The sequence below is a fragment of the Panthera uncia genome (assembly GCF_023721935.1).
Source record: "Panthera uncia isolate 11264 chromosome D3 unlocalized genomic scaffold, Puncia_PCG_1.0 HiC_scaffold_8, whole genome shotgun sequence".
Classification (NCBI taxonomy): Eukaryota; Metazoa; Chordata; class Mammalia; order Carnivora; family Felidae; genus Panthera; species Panthera uncia.
The window spans coordinates 80921436-80943701 of NW_026057586.1; the positions used below are offsets into that span (position 1 = coordinate 80921436).

The 22266-nt window shown below is 58.1% G+C and overlaps 2 protein-coding genes and 1 long non-coding RNA gene across 3 annotated transcripts in view; 2 read left to right on the forward strand and 1 right to left on the reverse strand.

Annotated features, from left to right (window-relative positions):
* Nucleotides 1-481: 481 nt before the first annotated feature.
* CFAP73 (cilia and flagella associated protein 73) lies at nt 482-6747 on the reverse strand. The gene is made up of 7 exons (XM_049619312.1): nt 6499-6747; nt 4499-4604; nt 3875-3979; nt 3342-3542; nt 2557-2778; nt 2111-2269; nt 482-564 (listed from the first exon to the last, which is right to left on the reverse strand). The coding sequence occupies exons 1-7, from the start codon at nt 6552-6554 to the stop codon at nt 490-492; spliced, it is 924 nt and encodes a 307-aa protein (XP_049475269.1). The 5' UTR covers nt 6555-6747; the 3' UTR covers nt 482-489.
* Nucleotides 6748-6786: 39 nt separating this feature from the next.
* LOC125914167 (uncharacterized) lies at nt 6787-12228 on the forward strand. Its single transcript, XR_007455230.1, has 3 exons — nt 6787-6892; nt 8235-8288; nt 11972-12228. It is a non-coding gene; the product is annotated as an uncharacterized LOC125914167 (long non-coding RNA).
* A 3320-nt stretch (nt 12229-15548) lies between these two features.
* The window catches only part of RASAL1 (RAS protein activator like 1), a 29447-nt gene continuing 22729 nt past the window's right edge, over nt 15549-22266 (forward strand). Inside the window, exons 1-2 of the mRNA XM_049619305.1 lie at nt 15549-16295; nt 20413-20469. Of these exons, the coding sequence (XP_049475262.1) occupies nt 16231-16295; nt 20413-20469 (122 nt within the window). The 5' untranslated portion in view covers nt 15549-16230. The remainder of the gene's footprint in view (nt 16296-20412; nt 20470-22266) is intronic.

The following is a 22266-nucleotide window of genomic DNA, read 5'->3' on the forward strand; positions in this document are numbered from 1 at the left end:
AAGCTGTACTGGCCTCTGCCCTCCAAGCCTTGGGGTCCTGGGACGGTCAAGGCAGCCCCCGGCAGCTGGGTTCTCACCTGTGCCCGTCCGCAAGAGAGCCTTTGTGAGCAGGCGCCCCGTGAACGGGTGTTTGCTGTGTGGCTCTCTTGCCGAGGCTGTTTTACTCACCAAACACCTGCCTAGAATTTGCCAGAATTTGCACCAGGCTTCGTTCCAAACACCTGACAGACATCAGCTTGTTTAATGCCGTGACTGTCCTGGGAGGCAGGACCCGGTGCCAGGCCATGTGGTGGATGAGGGACTGGTGCCCCCCAGCTAGCCCACATTTATTTAGTTCTTGCTGTATACCTCTCATGCACTTCCCACGGCAGCCCCAGCGGGCACGGCCTTCCCAACTTTCCGGTGAGAGCCACTCAGCACATACCCCGCAGGAAGTGTGCACTTCCTTTCCAGGGGGCCCCCCTGTCCCCCTGCTTACCTGGGTCAGGGCTAGCAGGCAGGTGTGGGCTTGGCCTGCCCAAGACTGGCCAGCATGGCAGAGAGGTCCAGAATGAACAGCTTCACCTGCGGGTCCCCAGCACAGCCAGAGTCCCATCCCAGCCCCCGCGTATCCCGTCCCCACCCTCCACCCCAGGATGCTGCAACGCAGGGTTTGGGGGTGGAGACCCCTATTAAAAGCCAGCAACGTGCTGGTTACCAGCAGCCGGCGAACCTGCCCTAAACTGTTCTCGGTTCTTCGGGTCTCCGTCCCAACCCCCGAAATGGTGTGTGGTTGTCAGCAGGTACCCTCATAGTTTCCTAGCTGGCTATCACTTGCGTTACAATTAAAAGTATTTTTTTTTGCAACGATTCGTTTCCCCCCTTTTAAACAGATCGGGCATATTCACCGGTGTCTGGTCTGCTCTCCTCTCCAAAGACTCCCAGATTTTGTCCTAATTAAACTTATTTATTGATACGAACTTCGTGAACGCCCATGGGTCCACTGCCAAGAGCTAGAGCTTGAACGAACTTATCTTTGGGTTCTCCCTTAGCATTTGTCACAGAGAGGGAAACTATATTTCTAACAAAAATAGGAGATAGTTAGGTTACCCCTTGTCGTAAGTGGAGGACAACTGGAAAAATGCTACAATGAACACAAAACCCAGTCTCTGCATTCTGGTCGGCCGCTGTCGCCTCCACGGGGTGTGAGGCCCAGGCCCAGAGACCAGAGAGCACTACAGGGGTTAAAGGTAGAGTCGCCCCACAATGAGCCTTTCTCTTTGGTATAATCGGGGTTGGTTGAAAAGGGACGGGCATTTGCCTGCTACGTCATAACTGAGCCTCTGTCCCTTCTGGAGTCGTGCACCGCAGGGTGCTGGGCCACACTTGGGAGAAGCGGAGACATCCATCCCTCTCCGGGTGTGGAACAAAGGTAGGCTCCCGGGGCCCCAGTTCCTGGCGTTTGGTTGGGGTCGAGGGTGCTGGGCGCAGGACAGGAGTGGCAGGGGCTGGGGTGCCTCCTTTTGTGTTTCTTCCGCTTAAAGGAACCATGCTCTGGGTCCCCATTAGGAACAACAAAGGGGTCCGAAACCCCCTCCCTCTGTAAACCATGTCACATATTCTGCAACCTTGCAAACCTGAACGACTTGGGCCACAGTGCCATTGCTGGTGCCCTTGTGCAGAAAGATGAGGGCACGGCCCCGCCCTCCCTCTCCCTGGGGAAGCAGAGGCCTGTCCCTGCCAGGAGCAAGGGTGAGTCTCAACCTGGTTTCTTATTGACGTCACACTTGTTAATGCTGTCTGAGCCTGGGACGAAAGACAGACTCTTGGCCTAAAGTACAATATCGTCACACACCTCGGCCCTTGGGCGCAAGTGAGAGGCCTGGGACCCGGAGAGGGGGCTGGTGGCTTGCTTCTGGCCACAGAGCAGATGCCCCGCTGAGCCAAGACCAATCTAGCCGCCTAGGCAGGGTTCCCAGGTGGCCACAGAGCCCACGTCCCCCCCACCCCAGGCTGTGGGCGGGCTGGAAGCGTGTGCCCTGATCACAGAGGGTCATACTGAACCCGGAGACTTCAGGCCCTGTGAAGTTCTGAATCTGGGGGTTGGAGGGCACGTAAGGAGGGAGCGCACCTGCTCCAGCTGCCCCTCAGTGTCCTCGATGTCCAGGGCAGGGGGGTGCGTCTTGTGCCGGCACACTAGCTGGAACAGGTTGAGCGCTGCTATCCTAGTGCGTCCCAGGAGAAGGGTCTTCTCTGCCCCCGTGTTCTGGATCTGAATCCACTTGGATTCCTGCAGAACACCCCGCCCCCTTCCCCGATCAAGGTTTGGGCCTGCTGAGGAGGGTGGGGGGAGGCCCCTCCCTTCCCTCCAGTCTGGCGCGCCGGGGCGCCTCCGGGAGAGGAGTGCAGGAATTGGGCGTCAGGTTGGGCTAGGACTGGCCTCCTGTGTCCGGAAGCGCGTTAGCGCAGCTCCCCTCCGGGGTAACCACTGCCTTCTGCTCTTAGCACTCGTGGCACTCCTCTCCGGAGGTGGGAGGCTGGGGTCCCGGGCGCCCACCTCCTCCCTCCCGGCCGTACCCAGCGCAGCGTGCGCTCCCTCGCGGCCTCCAGGCGCTGCAGCAGCTGCGCTCGCCGCTGGCCCTGCCCGAGCAGCTCGCCCTGCCCCGCGTCCCGCAGCCGCTGCAGCCGAGCGCGCGCCTCCTCCAGCTCGGCCAGCCGCTGGCGCTCCGTGAGCCTCAGCGCCGCCTGCATATCGACCAGGCCGTCGAAGCGCGCCACCAGCTCGGGGACCTCTTGGAACTAGGGTGCGGTCAAGATGGGGACTCAGCCGGCCCGCAGCCCCCTCCCCTCCCCTCGCCCTCCGGCCCTGCGGCGCCTCCTCGGTTAGCCCACGTGCAAAATGAGGGTGTCGCACGGCCCCTACCCCAGAAACGAGGACTACTGTCGCCCCTCCCCACTCCAGCATAAAGCCTAGCCAACTTCACTGCCTGTGATTAGTATTAATTTATGGTTCCGTTCAACCGGTATCTATTGAGTGCCCGGGTACACCCCCTCCTTCTCCTGTGTGCCCCTGAGTGAGAGTTACCATTCTGAGCCTCAGTTTCCCCGTTTGTAAAAATGGGCGGGGGGACCCGGGTTTTCCCCCATGCGGTTGACAAGAACAGGACTTACATCACCGGGCGTTGGGGAGAATTCAGAGCAAACCTTGTCGCTGGCATACAGTCAGTGCTCAATAAGTGGTGATTCCTGGCATACAGTCAGCGCTCCAGTAGTGCACACCCAAAGCCTTTCCAGAGGCCACCCGACCCGGTAGCCAGGCTGCCTGGGGGCGCCGAGCCCCAAAGCCTCCGCAGGGTACTCACCTCCGGCAGCTGCTCCCGCACTCGCCCCAGCAGGCGCGCGCAGGGCTCCAGGCGCTCCAGCCGGCACCGCAGCCGCGCGCGCTCCCGCTGCAGCTCCTCGAACTGGGCGCGAAGCCGTCGGGCCTCCGCCTCCCGGCGGTCCGCCCGGAGCCGCTCCTGGGCCGCCCTCCGCAGGGCGCGGCTGCGCCGGGCCTCGGTGTCCTGAGGAGGCGGACGGAGCGGGGGCGACCGCCCTCGGGACCCGGGAGCCCGCGGGGCTCGCTGCTTCCACCGCCCCAACGCTTGGCGCGCCCAGCCGTGGTAGCAGCCAGGTGGCCCGTGGGCAGAGTGAGCAGTAGCTCTGATTTTGGTCCCTCTCCTCTCCCCCCACGCGTTTTGAAAACTCGAATACGACAGGCGGTGCGTGTGTATTTCCTACTCTACAACCTCTTGTATTAGTCAGCACACTTTTAAACTTCCCGAGCGAGGCTGCGCCTGCAGGAGAGAGACTCGGTGACCCGCTGACCTGCCTCCCCCCAGCAGTCTCCACCCACCTTCAAGAACTTGTCAAAGCGGACAAAGGACCCCTGTAGCTCCTGCTCCTTCTGTTCCAACTGTTCCCAGCGTTCTTTCAGCGCTGCTCTCGTGGTCTGGAACACCTGGGGGAGGGGAGGAGTGGGTGTCTGTGTGTTTGGGGGTCCAGGTTATCCAGAACTTCCAGGATCCCACTTATCTGTTGTTCCTGAGCTTGTCCGCACACCCCTGCTCGAACCCACCCATGGTTCCCACCACCCCCGATGAAGCCCAAATGCCCCCCCCGCAGCCAGCTTCCCTGTGCGTCCTTCTGACCTCGTCTCACCTACTTCCTCTGACACTCCGCCTTCCAGACGTTCATCCACCTGTGTTTTGTCCTTGCCTTCCAGTTTTGCATGTGCTGTTCCCTCTGCCTGCTTCTCCTTCCTCACCCCACCCTCCTTTACTGGCCAAGCCGACTCGCTTGCCTTTCCCAATCCCAAGACATTACTTCCTCCAGGAAGCCCTCCTTGACCACCCCTTCGTGGAGATAGAGGCTTCCTCTGGGCTCCCGCAGCGTCTTCTCAGTGCTTCCCCACCTGGACACTTGTGGTTCTTTTGGTCCGGGGTCCCAAAACGTCTCGGGGACTGCAGTGGAGGCTCACCTCCTTCTGGGCCTGCAGGCCTCGGTCCGCGTCTACCAGCTCCTGCCTCTTCTCCAGGAGACGCAGCACCGGCGGGAAGTGGTCCACACTTTGCTCCGGGATCTTCCTGGAGGAGCTCCAGGAGGAGGCAGGGATGAAGGAGGCAGAGGGTGGGGCCCCCAACCCCCCCCCCCACTAGTGCCTGAAATACCCCCATTGGCCCCACGCTAGCTGCTGAACTTATTGAATTCATTCAATAAACTGTACCGAGCACCTACTCTGTGCCAGGCATCTTTCCAGGCACTGAGGGGTGCAGGTGTGCACAAGGCAGACAAAATCCCCACCTTCCAGAAGCCACCAGGCTGCTGGGGGGGGGGGGGGGGCGGGGGCAGAGCGCACAGAAAACAAACCTAACAATAAATAAGGCTAGGCCGTGGTAGGTGCTCAGAGGAAAAATTAAGCAGACAAAAGGAAATCTTTTCCTTTTTTAAAATTTATTATTTACTTATCTTTATTTTATTTTTATTATGTGTTAATTTTTGAGATAGAGAGGCAGGGAGAGAAAATGAGCAGGGGAGGGGCAGAGAGAGAGAGGGAGACAGAGCATCCGAAGCGGGCTCCGAGCTGACAGCAGAGAGCCTGATGCGGGGCCCGAACCCACAAACCGTGAGATCATGACCTGAGCCGAAGGCAGTCGCTTAAGCACCTGAGCCACCCAGGTGTCCCCCTTTTTTTTTTTGAAAGAGAGAAAGTGTGCACACAAGCGGAGGGGCAGCGGGAGGGAGGAAGAATTTTTTTTTTAAGTTTATTTACTTATTTTGAGAGAGAGAGAGCGTGCATACGAATTGGGGATGGGTAGAGAGAGGGGGAGAATCCGAAGTAGGCTTCAAGCTATCAGCGCAGAGCCTGACACGGGGCTCAATATCACGAACCTGAGCGAAAATCAAGTCGGTTAAGGAGGCTCAACCGACTGAGCCATCTAAGCGCCCCAAAAGGAAATCTTTCAATAGGGAGATGAAAAAGTCTCTCAGAGGAGACTCTGAGGTCGTCTGGGCAGAGACGCGAAGGGCAAGGGGGAGTGAGCATGTGGACACCTGCAGGGAACAGCAAGTGCGAAGGCCCTGAGAGGAGGATCTTGGTTTGTGGAAGAGCTGGAGGCTGCTGTTGGGGGGCAAGGGCCGTAAGAGAGGCAGGGCAGCCGCCGGGGGACCGGTGACGGGGTTCCGGGATAACACAGAGATAGTGTGGTGCTGGTCAGGTGGTCGTAGGGGAGAGGTGAGGAGGGTAGGTTCCGGCTACAGCGTGAGAGCAGAGCTGCTGCCGTGATTGGAGGTGGGGGGAAAGGAGAGAAGGATGAACTCAGAGCCGGAAGGCGGGTGCTGGTGGAAGTCTGGATGGGGCGCAGGGGAGACCAGCTCCTTGCTGCGGCCAAGCTGCGTTGGGAAGGCTGTTCGGCCTCCCTCAGACGTCCCTGGGAGGGCTCCAGGAGGAGGCTGGGATCTGGAGGCATGCTCGGGGGGGGGGGGGGGGGGGGGCACAGTGCTGCACACAGCCCTCCACGGCGCTGTGTAGAGAGCAGAAGGGAGGCTCCAACAGAATGTGCCGGAGGGCCTTCCCGGCACCGGTCCGGTCCAGACCGACACTGAGCTTGGGCCCCTCGGTCACTGCTGAGCCCAAAGCAGGCACCCGGCAAGCTTCCTCTACTCCTCCTTTAAAGCGCAGAGCTTTGCAGGGATTCCCATCTCAGTGCAAAGGATCGAATCGCAGCCGGATGGCAGCCAGAGGGGGGGATCCGGAGCAGAGGCTGTTAACCCAGCTCTGCCCTAACTAGCCCAGAGACCGGTTTCCTCTGAGCCTCAGTTTCTTCCTCTGTGAAGTGGGGACGGTGATACCCCAGCAGGAGTTGCCCAAGGAAGCCAGACGCTTCACCACCAGACGGTGGGCGAGAGGAAGGCACGGGTCATCCCGCCCGCCCGCTTCTGCCCTCCTTCCAGCCCTCCCTGCCATTCCAAGACACTCACGCAGGCAGTTTCTCTTGCAAGGCCAGTCGGAAATATTCCTCCCAGGGCACCACCATTGTGCCGGCATTCACCCCGGGCTTTCTTTCCACGGATGGAGTTTTGCACCAGCCCAGGGGGCCCTGGGGGCTTCTGATGTTCTGATGGAGGGCTGTGTGGCAGCGGGCTCTGTGCTCCGAGAAGGCGGCCACCTAGCCGGCCTTGGTTGCCGGGGCAACCAACCACACAACATTCCACTGCCGGCCTGAGGCCTCAGGAGTCCATCCTGGGAGGGGAGAGGGCGGGGGGGGGGGGGGGGGGGGGGGGCCTCCCAAGGCGGGTAGGGCGGAGAGCAGACTCCGCCTATTCCAGAGACGGCTTTAAGTCCCAATGTAAACTGGGGTGCAGTGGAGAGGAGGTGGGTCCTTCAGCCAAAAATTTACCCATTTGGTGCCGCATGTCTGGTCAAGCCTCTTCCCGGCCGGGTGGGATGGGACGGGACGCCTCGATCATGGTTGTAACGGTTAGTTGTCTGTTCAAAGAGTAATTATTGGGCACCCACTGTTTGCCAGGTCCTGGGCAGGGCTATTCACTCCCTGGCAAAGTGCTGAGGGCCTACTACGTTCCATCCCTCCGAGGGTCAACACCTTTTGCTGGGGATGGGGCTACCCTGGCCCAGTCTCGTGGAGCTCCCAGTGTGGTTAAGGGAGATCAGCACCACCCAGGGGAGGCCGGGCTGGAGGCCGGGCTGGAGGAGCCCCAGATTTGGGGGATGGGGAGGAGCTGACATACCTTGAGCGATTACTGTTGTTCAGGCACTGTGCTAAGCGCTTTCTTTTTTTTTTTTTTTTTTTAATTTTTTTTTCAACGTTTTTTATTTATTTTTGGGACAGAGAGAGACAGAGCATGAACGGGGGAGGGGCAGAGAGAGAGGGAGACACAGAATCGGAAACAGGCTCCAGGTTCCGAGCCATCAGTCCAGAGCCTGACGCGGGGCTCGAACTCACGGACCGCGAGATCGTGACCTGGCTGAAGTCGGACGCTTAACCGACTGCGCCACCCAGGCGCCCCAGCGCTTTCTATGCAATGTCTAAGTTAATTCCTAAAAACGGCACCCTGGGGGACGGTGTTAGAGAAAAGCGCCCTGACCAAAACTGCAGATACCCATGGGTCCTCCACCCAGAAATAATACACGCTAGCATCTCATCATCTGTGCTTTCGATCGTTTTATTTTTCTGTTTTAAGTAATTTTTTTCATGTAAAGAAATATATTTTCTCATTGCAGAATAACACTGTTAGGAAAAACCATGCACTCCTAAGCATTTTGTCAGAGCACATTTTTATTTATTTATTTGTTTGTTTGTTTGTTTGTTTATTGTTTACTTAAATGTTTATCTATATTTGAGATAGAGACAGAGCATGACTGGGGGACACAGAATCGGAAGCAGGCTCCAGGCTCCGAGCTGTCAGCACAGAGCCCCACACGGGGCTCGAACTCACAAACCGCAGGATCATGACCTGAGCCGGAGTCGGACGTTTAACCGTCTGAGCCACCCAGGCGCCCCTGAGGGCATATTTTTAGAAAGGAGCTAAAATAATGTACATTTTCTCTTGGATCATTTTGCATTAAATTGCACATATATCTTTCTGCATATGTTGACGTGAAGTTATAAGCTACACGACCTAATTTTTTTCTTGGTTTAAAAATATTGAGGTATAATTTACATAATGTAAAATTCATTTTTTTTTTTCACGTACAGTTCTATGGGTTTGGCAAATGCAGAAAGTCATGGGTCATCACCGCCACAGTCAAGGTACAAAATGTTTCCATCACCCCCAAAAGTCCCCATGCTTCTTCATAATTAACCCTTGTCCCCACCCTAGCCCCTGGCAACCACTGACCTGCTCTCTATCCTGATAGTTTTGCCTTTTCCAGAATATCAGAAATGGAATTCTATACTTTGTAGCCTTTTGAGTCTGGCTTCTTTAACACAGAAGTGTTCATTTGAAATTCATTCCTGTTGATGGGGGTATCCATAATTCATTCTTCTTCATTGCCGAGTAGTATTTGATTGTATACCATGGTTTGTTTATTCAGCCTCCCGCTGGGTCATTTCTGGTTCTGGGCAATGACAAATAGAGAGCCTGTGTATTCATGGACAGATTTTTGTGTGAACATAAGCTTTCATTCTGCTCTGTATAAATATGTAGGAGCAGGATTGCTGACTCATATGGTAAGTATGTGTCTAACTGAAAAACTGCAAACTTTTTTCAAAGTGGCTGTACCAGTTTTAAAAACATAAGTTGCTTTTTTTAAAGTGTATTTATTTGGGGGTGCCTGGGTGGCTCGGGTTGGTTGAGAGACCGACTTCGGCTCAGGTCATGATCTCATGGTTTGTGAGTTCGAGCCCCGCGTCGGGCTGTGTGCTGACAGCTCAGGGCCTGGAGCGTGCTTCGGATTCTGTGTCTCCCTCTTTCTGCCCCTTCGCAGCTCATGCTCCGTCTCTCTCTCTCTCTCTCCCTCCCTCAAAAAAAAAAAAAAAAAAATTAAATAAATAAAAAAATTGAAAAAAAATTTTAAGAAGTAATACAGACAGATCCCATATCCCTCCACCCGGTTTCCTCCGATGGTTCCATCTTGCACCTGACCGCACAGTATCACAACCAAGAAATTGGCATCGATACAATCCACAAGCCTTAATCAGATCTCCCAGTTTTACATGCACTCATGCGTGTGTGTATTTAGTCCTATGCAAAGTTATCACATGTGGACCCCTGTGACGGTCACCGTCAAGCTGCAGAACGTTCCTCGCTGGGATCCTTCATGCCGCCCTTTGATAGCCAGGACCCCTTCCCTCCCTCCTGCCTCCCTAACCCCTGGAGACTATTTATCTGTTCTCCATCTGCATAGTTTTGTCACGTCAAGGATGTTACCTAGGTGGAATTGTACAGTATGTAACCTTTGAGGCTGGCTTTTTCACTCCGCTTTGTTCTCTGGAGACCCATCCTACTTGCTACATGCATCAGCGTTTATTCTTTTTGATCGCTGAGTAGCCTGCCGCGGGATGGATGGCCACAGTGTAACCATTCAGGTAGAAGGACATTTGGGTTCTTGGCAGTTTGGGGCTCTCCCGAATAAAGCCGCCGTGAGGATTCACGTCCCGGTTTTTGTGTGAACGGAAGCTCTCACTCCTCTGGGATGGATGCCCGTGAGCATAACTGTTAAGGAAACCGCCATAGTCTTTTCCAGAGTGGCGGTACCATATTCCCACCGACAATGCACGAGTGATCCGGTGTTTTGTTTTGTTTTTTCTTCATCCTCGCTATTCTCGCCACTTTTGTTTTAGCCATTCTGATAGGTGCAGTGATGTCTCCTTGTGGTCTTTGCACTTCTCTACTGGCTGTAATGATGAGGAACATCTTTTTGCGTACTTCTTTGCCATCTGTGTCTCCGCTTCGGCCAAATATCCGTTCCGCATCTGTCGCCTGTGTTCTAATGAATTGTTTTTAGCCGTTGGGTTTGGGGAACTTCTTTATATATATTCTAGATACACGTCTGGATGTGCCAGATAGACCTCTGTTGCGTGTTTTCTCCCAGGCTGTAGCTTGTCTTTTCAGTCTCTTCACGTGGTCTCTCGCAAAGAACAGTTTTAAACGTTGACGGTCAGATCTGCTGCTTTTTCCTTCGTGCGACGTGTCACGCCCAAGGCGGGACTTGAACTCGGCCATCTGGACGTGGAGCCCACCTTCTCAACTACAGCACTTCAGATACCCTCGAGCCCGTCTTGGATCTCTCCCTCCTCAGGCTCCATTCCCTTCCTTTCCTGTTCGGAGGATGTCCTCATCTTGAAGCTGCTAGGCGTCCTTCCCTTTTTAATCTCTGTTCTCTTAGAGGTGGTTTGTTTGGGTTTGGGGGGGGGGGGGGGGGGGGCAGATGTTTATTGAGCACTTACTCTGTAGCAGGCACCGTGTGAGGACACAACAGTGGTTAAGGCAAATCCTGCCCACATGGGACATACAGGCTGATGGGGAGGTCAGAGGCCTCAAATGACTGCAAATATGTCATTATGCTCTGGAAGGCCTAGGGGAAGAAGCCCAGGGTGTAAGGAGCAGGGAGGGAAGCCTCTCTGAGAAAGTATCATGTGAACCCAGACCTGAAGGATAAAGAGGGGTGAGAAGAAGAAAGGAAAAGTATTCCAAGGAGACAGAACAGCATGCGCAAAGGCCCCGAGGCAGGAGGATGTGGCTTCTTCCTACAAGAGAACAAAGGTCTGTCTGTCGGTGTGCAGAATTCAAGGATGATGGGATGGGTCAGGCTAAACCCCTCCATGCCCCAGGCCTTTGCATTTCTGCTTTAAATGGGGCGTTGCTTCCAGGTCCTCTTGGGGCTCCCCTGCCACGCTGCTGAGGCAGAGGTCCCAGCCCCCCTCCCCCCACCTCTCTGTCCCCTTGGCCTGGGAGACAGGTTGGGTCGGGCTGCTGAGTGACAGCAGGACACAACTTCTAGGCTGGCCTTGCCCTTGGCCACAACCCGTAGCTCTGGAAATATCCACTCTCCCCGCCCCCAGATCTCATGCCTGGGTGGCCTCCCCCTGCCTACTTCTCCATTCCAAGGCAGGGGTGGGGAGGCCACCTTAGGGAGAAGGGCCGAGGAAGGAGGAAGCAGGGCGTCAGACTGGCAGCCGGACACCGTGTTTCAGGCTGTGGGGGGAGGGGACCTACTGCTTCCTCGGCAGCCAGCCCACAGGAGGGGTTTGGGAATCCTGCCCACTCCTCCCACCGCTGCCTCCTGTCCCACGTGGCCCTCTGCCCAGAATCGTGCCCCGCGATCACAAATGGGGCTTTGTGCTCCCGAGACAAAGAACGCACTCCTCACCCCAACCTGGGCCCGGGTTTGTCCGCCTTGCCCCCAGCCTTGGCCTCAGAAGGGATGGTGCCACTTCCAGGAGGGGAAACTGAGGTCTGGAGGGGCAGACAGGTCTGTGGAGCCAGAGGAGGGGTCTGTCCCCGGTTTGGGGGCGGAGGTGTAGCGGAGAGGGGGTAAGTCAGCACTGATTAAGCTGCCACCCTGGGCGCCGCGGGGAGAAAGGAAGTAAAAAAATAATATGACTATTATCACGACGAGAGAGGCCAGATTCCAGCCCTGGAGGGGAACAGAATTCTGTTTAACCCAGCGAGTGCGTTCTGAGTCTTTCTTAATGTGCCACGCGGTGTGGGAGGCGCGGCATGAATCAGACATTGTCCCTGACATTTAAGAGATAAGACGAGTGTGTAAAATACCACCAAACAAGCGAACAAGAGACCAAGGTCACCGAACGGTGCCAACAGGCAGGGGTGAGGGGAGTGGAGGGGGGTGGTCGTGGCTGTCTTCCCAGCTGTCTTCCAGGGCTACCCGGAGGCCGTGCGCCAGCCACAAAGGCCAGCAGTGCCTTCAGAAACTGGAGGGCGCACGCATTATTTTTCTGATTATGAAAGCAGTGCATGTCATCATGTCTAGGAAAGCCCTGGAGCTCCTGCCCCCCTCCGATGCCTGATAAACATCTGCGGACCACTTCCTACCTCCTCCCAGGAGTGATTTCGTTAGCCGCCTGCTACTTTTGTCAGTTCCCCACTCCACCGAGAGCCCCAGGAGAGCAGGGCTGGGCTGTTTTATACCTCACTGTATCCCCACTGCCTGGGACACGGCAGGCACTCGATACGGATCCGTGGAGTAAAAAGAATATTATATATATATATATACATATAATATTTTGTGGCATCAGAATCATGTTGTATAGATGGTCATGTTTACTGTGTTGTCCCCATTACCTACGTTTTCTTTTTCAGCCTTTTTCCCGTCTTTGAGAACATCCGTTTTAACAGCTTTGTAGTAGTCTATGACATTGACATGACATTGTCTATCCTTTGTTCACCGCCCCCCCCCCCCCAATCTTGATTCAGTTGAATCAGTAGGACATAAACAAGGAAACAGGTAGAAAAGGGAGTGGAAGGGCTTTCCTGGTGGAAGGAACAGACAGGGCAGGGGCAGTGTGGGGTGGGGTGAGGGGACGTGACTGAAATCTTAAGAGTGTTGAGTTCGGGAGCGGTGTGTTGTTAAACTGACCCCTCCCCCCCCCCCCCTTGTAGCATTTGCCAACCTGCATGGTATAAATTCTCCCACCGTGGACGATCTCAAGTTCCCAATGTGGCATGGCTGAACAAGGAGTCGGAAAGCCATGGGCACAGCCAGCCCTCAGGAGCAGTCACCAGTGCCCAGGCCCGGTCCCTCCTCTGACATGAGAAGCTCTCTCTGCTGTGTTTACGAGCTCTCCCTGGGCCCCAGGCTCAGCCTTTCGGATGCAGTGGGGGGCAGGGCGGGGGGACTCAGCCAGTTCTGGGCGGTAGAGCCCATCAGGGTACAAGAACCTGACCTTGGGACTTCTCTTATCAGATTTTCTCCGCTGAGATGCAAACTTCCAGATTCCCCCTGCTCAGCAACCTGCAGCCGCCCGCAAGTGTGGCTGTTCCATCCCTCCCTGGAATTCGGGGTGGGGCCTGGTGTTCCACGGGCCACATCCTCAAGATCCAGCCTCAGAACTCAGCCACCCAGTGGGGCTCAATGTCAGGCACAGCAGGGGGTCAGGAGGTCCCATGGGCACTTACTGAGCCCTTGCTGTATGCCAGGCTGTGCTAAACACCTGATGTTTTTTCCATCCAGTCCTCACACCCAGGCTATCAGGTGGGTGCCATTATTATCCCCACTTTACAGATGAGGAAACTAAGGCCCCCAAAGGGTAACCCACCAAGAACACCCAGCTCAGAAGTGTAGGTGCCAGGACGCAGTCCCGGGTTGGCTTGGCTGGATGCTAACACCTCTGCTCTTAACTCCTGAGCTCAGCATTTCTTCCCGCTGATGGGTTTAGGGAGCCCTTGTGGCATGCATCCCATGGGTGCTAGACCATGTAGACAGTGAGCAAGGAGATGATCATGGGCTTAGAGGAAAGGGGAAGGGGAGGAGGCTAACCATTTCTCAAGCACCTACTATGTGCCAGGAATGATGCCAGGTGCCCTCCACCGCCTCTTGATTACCTCTCACAACAGCCCGTGAGAAAGGTGAGCCCCTTCCACATGACAGACCAGGCTTGGGTGCTCATGACCCACGCTCCCCTCTCCTAGCTGGGTAGCCACCAGTAGGTCCCACACTCCTCTCGGCCACCGTCACCCATTGGCCCCTTGATAGGAGCTGCCCTGGGAGACCCCAAACCCTATGCCAGTTTCAAGTCAAAGCTTCTCACAACAACAGGAAGTGGCCAAGCCATTCGGAAAGTTTGAGGTCTGTGGCCACAGCCCCAGGCGCATTTCAGGGTCCAATGCCGGATACTGGACAGGTGACAGAGTTAGCTCCCTGGCGGCCTGGCTGGCATAGTCCGTAACCTTCATAACCCCCCTGGGGGCCTGGGGAGGGGTGTTCGGGAATGTGACTTCCTGCTCGGCTCCGGAAGACTGGCCGAGATGGCTGGTGGCAGTTTGGCTGGCATCCCAGGTGGCCCAGGACTAGGTCCCTCAGGTTCCATCAGGGGTCCCTGGGGGCTGGATAGCCTGTTTGAGATCTCTGCAGGGTCTCAGAAGAAAAAGCGTTAGCCAAAAGCTCCCCCCCTAGGTGGGGGTGGGAAAAGAGCCTGTCTTGAAGTAGGTCTCACAAAGCACATACTGGTTTCCCCTGGTGAGGATCAGGGGTGACCGGTAAGGCTCAAGAGTGGGGAGGGTGGGTGTTTAACACTCCCCTGGGGCTACTACTGCTCTGGATCCAACCCTGGATCACCTCTCGTACCCCGCTGTAGGATGTTGCAATACTTCTAAGCCCGGCTAGACCCACATCCCAGATGGGGTAACTGAGGACCTGTCTTTGGAGGTTGCAGGACTCAGCAGATCGTGGCCAGCTGGTGGGGGGAGAACTCCAGGGATCTGAATCCCTTACCGGCCCGGCTGGAGTCGTGGGTGGGAAGTCAAGGAGGGAGCTTGGGAGGCTGATGGCTACTCCGGTGGCCGGGCAGGGCTCCCCTGGTCCCACCGGTCTGGGCGTTGGCTGCTGCAGTCATTCCGTGGGGGCCTTCCCATTGGTGCCCAGCCCTGGGCTGACCCAAGTGAGTCAGGCCTGGTGCCAGCTCTTCCAAGAACGCTTAGGCGGGTAAACAACAAACTCCTGGCGGGGGGGAGGCGGGGGGAGAATTGGGGGGGGGGGTGAGAAACGGTGTGTGTCAGGCGCTGCCCCGGGACAGGCTCTTCCTGTCACATTGTTTCAAATGTGCTTTTCAAACTGCAAGTTTTAAGACTTGAAAAATGTACCAACCTGAAGCTGAGGAGCGGAGAAAAGAAGAAAGCCTGTGTCTGGGGTGGTAGGGCATCTTGGAAGTCTTCCTAGGAGGGCTGATGTTTGAGTCATGCCTCGGAGGACAAGAATAACGACAGCAAGCCCCTTCTGGATGCGCCCCTTACTGTTTTGAGACCTGTGTCTGCTGCTTCCACAGGTGCTTTATCTCACCTAATTCTCGCAAGGCTCTGGGAGCCAAGTTCTATGTTATTCCCACGGAGCAGATGAGGAAACCAGACGGAGGCGCAGAGAGGCTAAGTGACTTGCTCAGCGTCACGGCTACCAAGTGGTTGAGTCAGGCTTCAAACCCAGGAAGGCAAACCAATTACTGACCGACGCCTTCATGGGCCGTCTCATCCCTCTAACCTGTTTCTTTATCCATAAAATGGGGGCAACGGGGCAACGGTACTCAGTGCGTGGAATCATCACGGGGACGGACGACGACGACAGACTGCCTGCAAACCGCTTAGAACAGCGCCTGGCGCACAGTAAGTGTTCCAACGATTGGGGACGACTTGTCACCGCTGTCGTGGTTGTTATCTTCAGGCCTCCCCTCCCCCTCCGGCCGCGGCTGCCTCCCCCGCAGTGCCAGCCCGTGACGTGGGAGCTGCCGCTCGCACAGCCTGGGTTTAATTGGAAACTAAACGACAGGGAAGGGGATGTTCGAGGCCCCTCCCTTGACTCTGAACGGACCCCCCCCGCCCCCCCACCGGGAATGTGCGACTCCCTCTCTAGCGACGCCTCCCGCCGACCGCGGGTACTGCTCCCGGACAGGACACGGAGGTGCGATCCAGGAGGTGGCGCCGGGATGGTGGGCAAGGAAGGGCCGGGGAGGTGCGAGTGTGTCGGAGGGAGGGCAGGCAGGGGACCTACTGTGTCTTCTGGGCCCCATGCCAACTCACCGCGAGCCAGCGGCCACGCCCGCCGTGGCCGTGGGCCGCCCCCCACCTGGCGGTCCCAGCCTCCGCGCGCCCTGGTCTCCGCCGCCGGTGCGCTCAGGCGCGCTTGGCTGGGGCTCCGGCAGAGGGCGCGCGAGGGGGCCCGGGGACGGGCGGGGGACACGCGGGAGGCGGGATTGGGGGGAGGGCCCTGGGCTGCCCCTCCGCCCCCTGCCCGCCCTCCCGGAGCTCCAGCCTACGAGGCGAGAGCCGCCGGTGGCCCCTGCGCGCTCTGTCTCCTCCGCGCACAGCTCCTACCTGTAGAGTCCGAGGGGCGCCCCCTCCCCGGACACCTATTCTTCTCCCTCGGAAACCTCCCCCCCCCAGCTACCCGCGTCTCGGACAGGCGGCGCTGGGTCCCCGAGACAGGGCGCCAGGCTCGCAGCTGCTGACATGTAGACGTCCCCTCCGCGGTCCAGCCTCGGCGCCTGGGCACCCTTCTGCCCGTAAAGTTTGGGGCTGGGCGCCATGGCCAAGAGCAGCTCCCTGAACGTCCGCGTGGTGGAGGGCCGGGCGCTGCCTGCCAAGGACGTGTGAGTACCCTGGGGCGGGTCACGGGTGAGGGGCGCACCGGACATGGGATGGGGCGGGGGAGCACCCGTTCCGCATGCCAGGGAGGGTCGGTGACGTGGGCAGGGGCTTCTTGTCTAAGACACAGCGTTGGGGCAGATCCGCCTTCACGGGGCGAGAGGCCCCATGGCCAGCGCTGTCCTAGTGGGAGGGGGTGCCCAGACTTAGCAGACGCCCCACCCTGCCCCCAGGAAGAGGGATGTCTTTGTTCCTGGGATGTGCTATTGGAGCGGGGGGGGGGGGGTTGGGGGAGGGGAGGGTCTCTTCCTTAGTGCCGGCAGGTGCGGGAGGTGGGGCTTCTCCAGGCCTGAGTGGGTGCCTATCAAAGGAAACCTGGGAAGGAGGCCCAGAGGGCTGGGTGGCCTCAGCATTCTTCTGTTCGCATCTGGTGGTATCAGGTGGCCCATCAATCAGGCCCGAGGGAAGCTGGGGTCCTCTTAACCCAGAGCCCTGAGCTCCCCAGCTACGAGTTCCCTGGATGCTGAGCGGCTGGAGGGGGCACCCCCTCCCGGGAGCCCCCTCCCCAGCCAGGTGTGATGGGGCAGGAAGACCCTTGGGCTCCCCTTAGTATCGGTCCTTGGCTATGCTTCCCCCAGGGCTGAGTCAGCAGTTGCCAAATCAGCAGAACGGCAGGAGGGGTCCCCCTCCTGCTTGGCCAGGAGCCCAGAAGGGGCTCTGAGGTGTCAGCACCTGGACAGGTGTGGGATCCTTGGCAGGATATCAACTGTGTGACCTTGAACCTTGTTCCTGTTGGGTCTCCATTTCCCACCAGGGCATAGGAGCTCTGGCCAGGAGGCGCCCAGCCCCATGCAGCCGTGGGGGTGTGGGGGACCTGTTAGGATGTCTCCCGTGGCCAAGGTGAGCCGAGATCTGGATTCCGAGGCTTTGCCCAAGTTGAGGTTGGGGCTTAGCTATGCCCTGACTCCCCCAGCTGTGGGTCCCCAGTGAGGAGTATCCTGCCTTTGATTTCGCGAACCTCGCCCCTCCCCAACACTGGGCTGCTTAGAACAGTTGTAACTTCCCCTCATCCTCATCAGCCACCCCAAGTAAACATGCACCTGACATAGAAGCAGAGCGCTCGCTGTGTGAACGCAGCATCTGGACAAGCCCCTGCTTCCCTCTTTCTGGGACACCCTCTCAGAGCCTCCGAGAATGAGATTCTGGAACTGTGGGGGCAGCGGGGCTAGAGTGGGGGCCTGGAAACTGCTGGAGGGCTGAGGGGGGCCCCTCCAGAAACCAGGCGTCCATCTCACAGTCCTGAACGAGGGCCATGAGGGAGTGGGGGGCACCGCCCTGGCCCCTGGACGTGCCTCGTGGGGCTCCTTCTGCCTTTCCTGCGGAGGAAGTTGACTCATACCTGGTTCCTACATCTCTCGGCCACGCCTCCTTCCCCAAGTTCCCGGGCCAAGGTGAGCCCCAGAGCAAGGGGGGGAAGGAGTCACTAAGCCCTCATTGGGGATCCAGCCACCCTGCCTCAGTTTCCCTGGCCGTTGACTCCCTTCGTCAGAGAGGTTCTCTTCAGAGCATGCTGGGATCTCCAAGCCCACGGAGACGCTTAGGTGGGATGTGTTCTCTCTCGTCTCTAAGAGAAAGGGCCCAGACTCTTCCTGAAGCCTCGTCAGGTTTGAGGGCAGCGTGCAACCTGACTCTGGAGAGGCCTCAACTGATAATTCTTGAGTATTACTATTATTTTTTTAAGTTTACTTATTTTGGAGAGAGACAGCGAGCACAAATGGGGGAGGGGCAGAGGGAGAGGGAGACACAGAATCCGAAGCGGGCTCCCGGCTCCGAGCTGTCAGCACAGATCCCGACGCGGGGCTCGAACCCACGAACCGCGAGATTGTGACCTGAGCCGAAATCAGACGCTCAACCGCCCAACGGACTGAGCCGCGAGGCGCCCTTGGGTGTTACCATTATTACTGATAGCAACTATGAGGCTTCCTCCGGGCCGGGTTCTGCACTTAACATTTTCTGTAGGTCCTGTTAGCAATTCCATTTATAAATGGGGAAACTGAGGTCCAGAGAGGCAAAGTCTCTTGCCCAAGGTCACACAGCTGGGATCTGAGCCCTGACCGCTCCCACGTATAAACCAAACTGGGCAGGCAGTGGCTGAGAGGACTTCTTTCCCACACTTGGGTCGGGGCAGGGGCCACGGGAGAGGCCAAGGGTCTGGAGAGATTGAGGGTCGAGGGGCAGCCTCCTGCCACTGCCGCCTCCTACCTGATGGGAGCCTGATAAGGCCCTTGTGCGTCAGAGCTGTGGAGCTGACGTGCGAGCCTGGCTCCCAGGAGGGGCCCCAGGGTCATGTCTGGTTGACAGAAGGGGGCGTGTCTCCCGGCTCTTTGCTCCTGGGATCCCAGCCAATCTTCCTCCGAGTCTGCGGTTGGGGAAACTGAGGAAGGGGACTCCACTTAAAAGCAGCTCGAGGATAGAGAACCCAGGGAGAGAACTGAGATCCAGGGGTTAACCCAGCCACAGGCATCCAGGGCGGTAGAACCAGGTCGGGAAACTGAGGCTCGAACCCAGTGCCTTTGAGATAGATTCAGAAGGGGAGACTGAGGCCCGGGGCGCTGCTCGGAAGGGGGTTCGGAAGTAGAACCCAGGAAAGAATGCCGGGACACAGGCCACCACCCAATCTGAGGTGTTCAGGGATAGAGGCCAGATAGGGAAATGCAGGCACTGGAGCACCCACACAGAGGGAGTTAAGAGAAGGAGTCCAGAGAGGAAACTGAGGCACAGGGAAGGATTCATCCAGCAGATAAGGCTCAGGCTGGCTCCTGGTGGCCAACATCCCCTTCTCTGAAACCCTGTGGTATTTGTGGATTAGCGACGTGCTGAGCTGGTTGGGGGTGGCAGGGAGAGAGGGTGGGGGCTGGGACATCAAGAGAGGGGGCCACCTGGGGAAAGGATTGTGAGGTGGGGTGGAGGTGTCATCGGTTAAGAACATGTGTGCTGAGCCCCATCGACCTGGGTTTGAATCCTGACTCAGGCGGAGGATAGTGGGAAAGAGGATACAGGTCCTCCTCCAAAGAGCTCACAGTTCAGAAGTTTGGCGGGGGACAGATACTAAATAGAGAAACGGGGGAGCAAGATGCCTTCAGGGGCTCAGAGGGATCGGAGATCAATTTTACAAAGGACAGAGGTGATCAGGGACTTTGGGGTGGAGGTTTGAATGACAGGACAGAGCCAGCCATGACCAGATCGGGGACAGAGTGTCTTAAGCAGACATCGACAGCAAGTGCAAAGGCCCTGAGGTCAGACTGAGCTTGGTGGAAGGCAAAGGAGGCCTGTGCAATGAGACAGAGGGGAGATGAGGGCCCTAGTGGACAGCTTGGGATGTGGCTGCTAACTCTTATTATGAAGGGGGGATAGAGCGGGTGTTGGTTGGCTCATGGCAACTCAAGGGGCTGCAGCATATCTGTGCTATTGGTTGAGCTTTGAGATCTGGGTGCCCTGGTCTATGCCAGCAGAGGCCCATCCCCACTGAAGGCTGAGTGTTGGGAGTCCTCTCCCCGGCGTAAGCCTCGTGGAAATGAAAAGCTGGGGAGGGCAGTGCCTCCCCCAGAGGGTGGCGTTAAGGTTCCTGGGGGAGAGCTCGGGGGTCAGCCCGTGATGCATCTCACCGCGCATTATCTCCTTTAGTCCCTCCAACTGCCCCAGGAGGTGTGTGTTAACATTAGAGAGTGGAAAAAGCGGCACCCGTGCGGTTCCGCAGCTAGTGGGTGGTAAAGCCCGGATGCCCCCCCCCCCCCCTCCACCGCCAGCCCAGCCACAGCTCCGGGCCTCCTGAGATCAGCCCTGGGAACTTTCTGGCCTCATGCCTCAGTGTTCTATTTCTGTGAGTGGAAGCCCAGAGAGCCCGTGCATGGTGACTCAGGCAGGCAGCGGGTAGGCTGTGCACCCAGGACATCGCCTGCCGGGCCCCTGCCTTCTTAGCTGGACCTGCCGTGTGACCCTGGGCCAGTCCCCTCCCCTCTCTGGCCGGCAGTTGCTGCCCTCTGTATGTATAATGAAGGTGGATCGGGACCCCCGCTCATGGCTGCCCTCTCAACCTCCTTCCCGAACCCCCTTCTCCTGCAGGTCTGGGAGCAGTGACCCCTACTGCCTCGTGAAGGTGGATGACGAGGTGGTGGCCAGGTGAGGAGTGGAGGGGCCAGACCCGGGGAGGGAGCCACAGGGCAGGGGACGGAGGAGGAACTCCTTCTAGACCTGGGGAGTCCAGGCACAAGAGGTCACGTTGAACAGGAGCTGGGGGAGGGCAGTGCTTACCCCGAGGGTGGACACGCGGGGCTGACGGAGGGTGCTTTGTGCTTGGGCCCCTCTGGGGACAGACAGCTCCCCTCCCCGTCCTGCCCCACCGACGGGCCGACACCTTCCCCCTGGACCTGACGATGTCCATGCCGGCGTCCCGGGGCTGACTCAGCGGCTGGCGGCCTGTGCCTCCCATTGTGGCCTCCCCGGAGGCGGGCATCTCACGCTTGGCCGGGCTGGCTGGTTCCAGGCCTGCTGGGTGCTGCGGGCACCGGTGTGTGTGTGTGTGTGTGTGTGTGTGTGTGTGTGCGTGTGCGTGTGCGTGTGCGTGCATGCCCAGCTGGGCCTGCTTGTGAGTGTGCATGGGGGTGTTGGAGGGCTGGACGTGAATGCCTGTGGCCACACGTACATGTCCCCGGGGGTGTGGGGGGGTTGGGGGGCTGCCCTGCATATACCCGTGAGCACCGGTGCCCGTCTGTTTGGGTACACGGGCGCCGTTGTGAACATTTGTGAGGATGCGAGGGTGTTGGATGCAGGTGAGTTTTGGGTGGGGGTGGAGGGACATGGGGGCTGGGCCATGGTTGGCTCCCACCCCCACAGGCCGAGGGACATCTCTCAGCCCCTGCAGGCCCGGGTGGGTGGCTGAGGCCGGGGTTCCTATGGAGACGGCAGGATTCAGGATGCTTCTGATGTCAGTTACGGTCCAGATGGGCTGGGAGCTGGGGGCGGGGAGCCCGCGCGGAGGAGGGTCAGCCTGCGGCACCCCAGCTGACCCCCCCCATCGTTCTCTCTCTGCTCGTGCTGCCCCCTCACCACATGCTGTGATGCTGCCCCCAGACCCACACGCAGATTTTCTGTGCTGTCTCCCCGTCCCTGGGCTCTGAAGAGGGACTTCCAGCCGGGAAAAGGCCCGGGCAGGGGGACGAGGGTGTTTGGGAAGAAGGGTCCCTCTGGTGGCGGTGCCCTGGCCTGGAGCCGAGGGCAGAGCGTGCATCTGCGTGTGCGTGCGTGTGTGCGTGTCCACGCTCTTTGCTGGGGAAGGGTGTGGGGAAAGGGAAGGAAGGAGCAGCAGGCGTGTGACCAACTCTCGCAGCCATCGATTCGGATGTGTCTTCACTGGGCAAAGTAGGCTCTCTGTTCCCTGCTGGGTAAAGGGAAGTGCTTCTGCAGGGGGGTCAGGGTCAAGATGCTCCACGTGCCTGTCTGTTTCTGGGCTTGTCTTGGTCCCTAACCCTCCTGGGGCTCCCCTCTTGCTCCCTGAGTGCTCTGGCCCCTGCTGACTTCGTGGTCTCTTGGCCCCTCACTCTTCCCCGTTTCCCGTCCAGCACCTTCCTGTTCCTCGGTCTCACCGAGCTCATTCCTGCCTCAGGGCTTTTGCACGTGCTGTCTCAGCCATCTTGTCCTCCTCTTCTCTTTCCCCCCTTTTGCCTGACTAGCTCCTGCAGGAAGCCCTTTCTGGCACTTGTGTCCACACCCCCCAGACCCAGCCAGGCGCCCCTGAGCCAACCCCGATCACGGGACTCCTCTCACTGTGTCATAAGAGCTCAGGAGAGAGCACCCGTCCATTGAAGGGGGCTCTGTGGGGGCAGCAACCTTGGCACCTCTCCCTCTGATTCTCCGCAGCCCACGAGGCTTGACACACAGGGTGTTCGTGGAGTGAACGCACGAGTGAATGAGTGGAAT